This window comes from Pundamilia nyererei, unplaced genomic scaffold, assembly GCF_000239375.1.
Source record: "Pundamilia nyererei isolate P.nyererei 1_Seehausen unplaced genomic scaffold, PunNye1.0 scaffold00352, whole genome shotgun sequence".
Lineage (NCBI taxonomy): Eukaryota > Metazoa > Chordata > Actinopteri > Cichliformes > Cichlidae > Pundamilia > Pundamilia nyererei.
In genome coordinates this window covers 459876-466662 of record NW_005187753.1, presented here as the reverse complement: position 1 = coordinate 466662, position 6787 = coordinate 459876, and the positions used below count along the sequence as shown (strand labels likewise).

The 6787-nt window shown below is 42.2% G+C and overlaps 1 protein-coding gene across 1 annotated transcript in view; it reads right to left on the bottom strand.

The window, feature by feature from the left end:
• Positions 1–85: 85 nt before the first annotated feature.
• Positions 86–6787, bottom strand: part of mfn2 (mitofusin 2) — a 32501-nt gene continuing 25799 nt past the window's right edge. Inside the window, exons 13-18 of the mRNA XM_005752312.2 lie at positions 5025–5127; positions 4324–4547; positions 3903–4058; positions 3212–3408; positions 2971–3105; positions 86–2004 (exon numbers count right to left, since the gene is read on the bottom strand). Coding sequence (XP_005752369.1) covers positions 1935–2004; positions 2971–3105; positions 3212–3408; positions 3903–4058; positions 4324–4547; positions 5025–5127 — 885 coding nt within the window. The 3' untranslated portion in view covers positions 86–1934. The remainder of the gene's footprint in view (positions 2005–2970; positions 3106–3211; positions 3409–3902; positions 4059–4323; positions 4548–5024; positions 5128–6787) is intronic.

Sequence of the window (6787 nt, the reverse complement as noted above, 5' to 3'; positions counted from 1 at the left end):
CACACACACACACACACACACACACACACACACACACACACACACACACACACACACACACACAAAATTTGGTATTAACTTTATAGTTGATAATTTCTCTTTATTTACTTTTACACATACATACACATTTTAATAGGGCAAGAAATTACACTAGTTGCATGTAAAGGCTGCATGCAGGTACTGTCAATGTCCCAAAGGCAGAAAACTGTTCTGTTGGTGTACACTTGCTTTAGGGCAAAACAAAAGAAACAGAGCAAATGGATGAAAAAGCATATATTTGCCCTAAAAAACAAACACCCCCCCCCCCCAAAAAAACCCCAAACAAAACAGGGTTATTACAGCAGCATCATTTGGCAACACAAACAGTATACAACCGTGGACAATTAAATCACATCTACTGTGATGTTTCTTCTTTGTCACTGCTTCTAGTTCAAAATGATAATTTCATTCTGCTCACACTTTTGAAAGCACAACATTTAATGGAAGTGAAAAAATGTTACTCCACACATACTGCACAGTGCTAAACTTTCAAATTGGCTTTGTTAAAGGAAGAGCCAAACACCAAACACAAAGATGTTGTGATGTCCGTGAGAAGCTGGGACTAGAAATCAGCTCAAAAAATATCTAATAAATAAAAATCTAATAAAGTTGCATGTTCTTTACTTTAGCTATTCTAAGCTCAACTGTGTGGCTCTAGTCTTTTTTTTTCTGCAATTCTGCTAAATGGTGCAGGTGAAGCAAACCATTTCTAAAAGTTTCTAAATGTTCTTCTAATCAGAGAGCATCAGAAAGCAAACAAACAGTGAATGTTTGCTCTTAACAAGTACTCTGTATCCAAAACCTGCTGTATCTTATTATTCACTGCTACTGCTTAACAAAGGCCCAACTGTGCAGCTGTCCTCTGTCATTTTACAAGTCGGAGCAACAATGACCAGCTGTTTTAAAGAGACTAAAAATAAATAAATAAATAATAACAATCAAAGTGTTCTGACATATAAAGACATGGACCAGACTTCTGGGGGGCAGTGTCCACTAATGTCTAGCCCCAGATCCTTTAAGGTAAGACTGAGCTTGCTCCGATTAGACTCTGGAGGCTGGGTCAACATCCTTTTGTCTTTCCTCAGACGTTCGTTGTTATGGTGGAAATGCTGTCTCACTCAAGTGTGTGTGGTTTATCTATAACAATGTGTAAGCAGGTGGGACATATCAAAGTAAAGCCTTACATCTGCAACAGCAAGAGTGGCTTAATCTGACAACGTCACAAGAAAAAGAATAAAAGGTTATATAAAATCTCCTATTATTTAACTGCAAAGCAATTTCTGATGTTTTTAGTCATTCGGATGTGTGGTGTCTTATCAGTAGCAATAATAAAGGAAATGCACATCAAATGTCTGTGTGTGTCATCATGACGCAATGGAATATCATGGACTACCATGACCCCACACACACACACACACACACACACACACACACACACACACACACACTTTCCCATTCACTGGTGGAGTGTCTTACTTCTGTATTTGTCCAGTGTTCACATGTATACACAAAATCACATCTATACAGGCGGAAAGTACCAGGTTAAGCAGAATTCCATTAAAGGACAGCGTGACAGAGTTTTTGACAGAAGGTGGTGGGTGTGACCTATCAGTGCTGATGAGCCATCAACAGATGGCCAGTTCATGTTCATTTGCACATTACCACAACTGAACACGGACAAGCTCGACTGATCCTGGCATCACGTCTACACAACTACATGACAACTAATTAGCAGCTCCTTCAACTTATGTCAGATATCCAAACCACGCCTTCTGTTAAAAGTAATGTTAGTATTTCTCTCAGTGACTTCAAATACACCTGTGAGGAACCATTAACAGATGTACAAAACGTTGCTCCGGTGCCACTCTTTCCCTCTGAGGATGTTCCACCTGGTTTTACTTGCTGTGATGAAGATACTGCTGGGTGAACATGTTGAGCTCACTGTCCAGCCAGCCCGCTTTATTCCTGAAAAGGCACAAATGCAAACACACGTTTAAAAAAATAAAAATAAAAAATAGACAATTATGCAACAAGTTGCATGTTTAAAAGGGACACCTGCAAACAGCATGTGTTGATCAGAAATATAGTCACCCTGAGATCATGCTTGAACATGGCATAGTGCAAAAAACACTGACCCTGCTGTGAATGGCTGCACAACTCAGTTTGGAACCTGGCACAGCCTGGTGTAGTTGGTGGACTTCGAGGTTCCAGTTTATGTGCTGCTTTTTCTTTTTTGGACCAGAAACATGTTTTCTTTCACTCTCTGCAGTTGTGTTATCAATGTTTTTGCTAAAAACTGGGGGCTGTCTGGGTTTAATGTTGTCAGGAGTTTTATTCACATGCTGCTGTTAATTACATTTCTGTTGCAGGTCTTTTTTTAGTCACACATGTGGGCAAAACTCATGTTTACATCATCATATAAAAGCATAGAATGTGTCCATTTTTAAATGAATTACTTGATGAATCACACCAGCCCTACAAATTTATTTAGTGTGAAGCATGCATCACCAGTTTCACGGGGCTAATGCAAACAACTGTTCATATTCACACCTATGGCCAAATCCAAATCATAAATTAGTCTAATGTGCCTGTCTTTGAACTGTGGTAGCAAGCCCAGATACTGAAGAGAACCCATTTAGGCACAGGGAGGACATGCAAACACCACATAGAAAGCTTGTCAGCAGGTTGGAACCTAGAACTCTTTGAAATAGCTTGTCACCTGTAACCTGTGAACAAAATGTTTAATAATGCCTAGTGTTTTACAAGTTGGACAGTTAACTCGCTCTTTCCACCACTGCAATTTCATTTTAACTGGAAATATGTTGATAGTCAGGACTTTGCTCCTCATCACTCCGCCCAAGACTCTACATTGTAAAGAGAGACACACAGCATGCATGAGCAAAGAGCCACAGTTGAGGTTAGCATTTTTACCGTAGCAGCTTAGCCTTGCTCTGGAGGCTGTCCAGCAGCTCGATCTTGCTGTTCATGTCAGTGATGTCATCTTCAAGATTTTGACGGGTGATGTCTACCTGCTGGCAGAGCTGAGCAAATACCCCAGCCAATTCCCTGTCAACCACACACAGCGTTAGAAAGGCTCGACAATATTCAGTGCTGGATCACAAATATACTTGGCATTCTCTCCTGTAACATTAGTCTAATTATGTGTGCTCACTGCTGGACTTGGTGGCTGCAGTTGGATCCAGTGTAACTGACAATGAGCTGTAGCTTCTCACTGGCGTAATCCACAAACTGCCTCTTAAAGGCTCTTTCTTTGGCCTTGGTGGTCCAGGTGAGCCGCTCATAGATGTAGAGGAGCCCATAAAGGCCCAGTGACAAAGCGATGAGACGCCAGCCCACTGCTTTCCAGATCTACACAGAATGAAAGACCAAGGTCAGGCTGAAACATAGGCTGAGCACTAAGTCTACGTTTAATGGTTGGCTATTATGAAATAACAAAAGGCATGAGGAAATAAAATCAGCATTCAAAAAGTTAGTTTGGAATCTTCATAGTGCAAAAATTTGAATAACTCTTTAATAAAAACTATGATAAAATGATGAACTTAATGAGAAAGCCTTTCTGGCAAGTGTTACAGGTGGTGAGTAAACACTGTTGCTGTGGTTTTATTGTGCTTTTTGCCAGCACGTAATCAAAAACATCACAGTTCAGATCATTTCAACTCCCATCCCACAACAGGAAAAGCAAGTACTGTCCCATTTTCAGAGCTTTGCAATTCACTCTGTAGAGCATTATAATACATTTGTTGCCCATCACTACCTCTTTGATTCTGGAACACCAAAACAGATCTGTTTCCTTAATATTTCATTCAATTCTAATTGTGTGCGGTGTGTTTGTAGATCCTCACCACTCCACCAATGACAAGAACACCCATGGAAGTACGGGAGGTGAGGGAAGCAAGACCGGTCACCATAGAGACCATCAGCTCCTCCTGGGTCATGGCGCTTTGTGGAAATGGAGGCATGCTGGTGCTGACCGGTGTCAAGGCCATTGGGCGAGGAACCTGTATGGACAACACAGCGAATAACCTCACAAAGCACACGGCCCTGTACAGATCAATCCAGCTCTGGTCTTTTTGTCCTGGTTTTATTCTAGTCATGTCCAACAGTAGGACACAGCTGAAGGTGAAAAGGAAGCTTTCTATATCAATTTAGGTATGTGATTATGCTTTTTGTTTCAGGATTCTATGCATCAAATATGCTTTTTAATTGTATACAATGTTGCTTATGTAGACACTTTGAGGAAGTTTATGCTTCTGGCAATGTTACCTGGTCATTGTAGCCCATGAGAACGCGTCGGGTATTCTTGGGTCCAAGGAAGCGGTTGACCAGCATGGTCCAGCCCAGAGAGAAGTGGAAGCTGATATCTTCTTGAAAGTCACTGCAAAGCTTGTCACAGGCGAGGTCATAACTGAGGCTGAAGCACTGACTTCGAGGCACCAGCTTGTCAACCTGCTCTCTCACGGCACTGGGCAGCAAAGGCTTCAGACCCTCTGCACACATGAACAGAAAACAGCAGCGTCATTGTGAAAATAAATAATTATTTTCTGCTTGGCTTTGAATTACAACACAACAGCAATAACGACAACAACACAATTTTCAAACAATAACTATTCCATATAGCAGGGGTGGGCAACTCCAGGCCTCAAGGGCCAGTGTCCCTGCAGGTTTTAGATGTGTCCTTGATCCAACACAGCTGATTTAAATGGCTAAATTAGCTCCTCAACATGTCCTGAAGTTCTTCAGAGGCCTGGTAACGAACAAATCATTTGATTCAGGTGTGTTGACCCAAGGTGAGATTTAAAACCTGCAGGACACCGGCCCTCGAGGCCTGGAATTGCCCACCCCTGCCATATAGTGTAACTAGTTGCATGCCACAAATACACATGTGTTTGGCAATCATAGCTGAAAACCTCATAGTGGCTTAACGTAAACCAGAGCCTGTTGAAGTAGAAAGGTGGACATATTACCAATCATGTCATTCTGTGTGGTCTGCAGTGCACTGCTGATGGAGGTGGAGCACCTCTCCGACATGTTCTTGCCCAGGCCCTCCTCTATGTGCCGATGGAGTTCCTGCAACAAACAATGACAAAGAAAAGTTAAAGCATTAGTTTTTTTGAAAGGTTTAACGACAATCCCTTATATAAGATGTCATTACAGACCACAATCTGCATGTCTCTTTCACTGACACCTTTGATTATTGATATACCTTTATTAGTCCCACAAGGGGAAATTGACAACCTTTTTTCTACTGTGTAGGTTCAGGGCCGCTAACAAACATCTAAACTAAATGATGATATGGAAAAAGGTATATTTTATTGGCCGGGCATCCAAAAGAATGTGCGCTGATGGTGTGCATCCTGCCTGAAGTGTCAGATGGTTAACCAGCCGACCATTCCAAAAGCCTCTTTGTACCCATTATCAGGTCTTATTTGACTGCACACTTAAATGGTAAATGGTAACTGAAGTCTTATGATTCTTATGTAGCGCTTTTCTACTCTCCCGCACTCAGGACTCAGGGCTTTATACAACATGCCACATTCACCCATTCACACAAGCACTTCTTCTGTGCTTTTAAGATTCTAACATTAAAAGGTGGATGCATGAGAGAGCAACTTTGGGTTAAAATCTTGATATTTATATCTTAATATCAAAGATATTTGGCATGCAGTCTGGGGGAGCCAGAGTTCAAACCACCAACCTTCCGGTCAGTAGATGACCTGCTCTACCTCCTGAGGCTACACTCCTTCTGAGCTACACTTAAAGAGCTGTATGAATTATTTGGCATTAAATCTGTTTGGACTAGTGTCTACCACCCTCAGACTGACAGGCTGGTGGAGAGGCTGAAAAAGACTTTAAAGTCCATGATTTGAAAGTTCATTCACGAGGATTTACGCAATTGGATCGCTGATTAGACCCTCAGTTGTTTGCTGAGGTACTCCAGGTCACGGGGGTGTTGGACCTGGTTAAGGGAAGCTGGAAGGAAGGTCCAAGCCCAGCTAAAAGCCAGATTTAATACGTCTTGGACCTTAGAGCAAAGCTGCACACACTGGGGAGGTTGGTATGTGAAAATCAGCTTCAGGCCCAGGAACGTTAACTTACTGCCAATTCCAGTCTCTGCTCGAGGAGATGGATAGCTCATACAAAGACATCCCGCTCCACTGTGCTGTTAGATGGCTTATCTGTAGAAAGTATCTTGCTGATAGAACTGGACATCTCAACGAGCATAATCTCAAATTGCAGGAATCAGGACAAAATGTTTCAGATATACGCGACAAGTGGGAGGCTTTGGTTCAAAAGCTGAATGTTGAAACATTCTGCTACTTCAAATGCCCCAAGGAGCTGTCCACGGTCCTGATATCATCCCTTATATGACCCTGGGATGAAACTGTGGAGTTCAAAGTGAGACCCAGATTGTGACTTTCTGTGGATGGTGGGATGGGGCAAGTGTCAATGTCAGTGAGTAGATTTCCATCTTTTGGAGAAGGGCTTTTGGGGGCAACAACTGACCTAACTAAACATAAAAGGCTAAATGTTTAGAGAGAATTGGCCAAAATGCTGAAAAAGGGGTTGAAGAGTTGCCCAGCGCGTCATAGTTCATGTAGTGAAGGGTCTATAAACATCACAAACAATGTGGTCCGTGCAGCAGGGAAAATGAGTGGGACTGCCCCACTCATATTGTGTGTGTGTGTGTGTGTGTGTGTGTGTGTGTGTGTGTGTGTGTGTGTGTGTG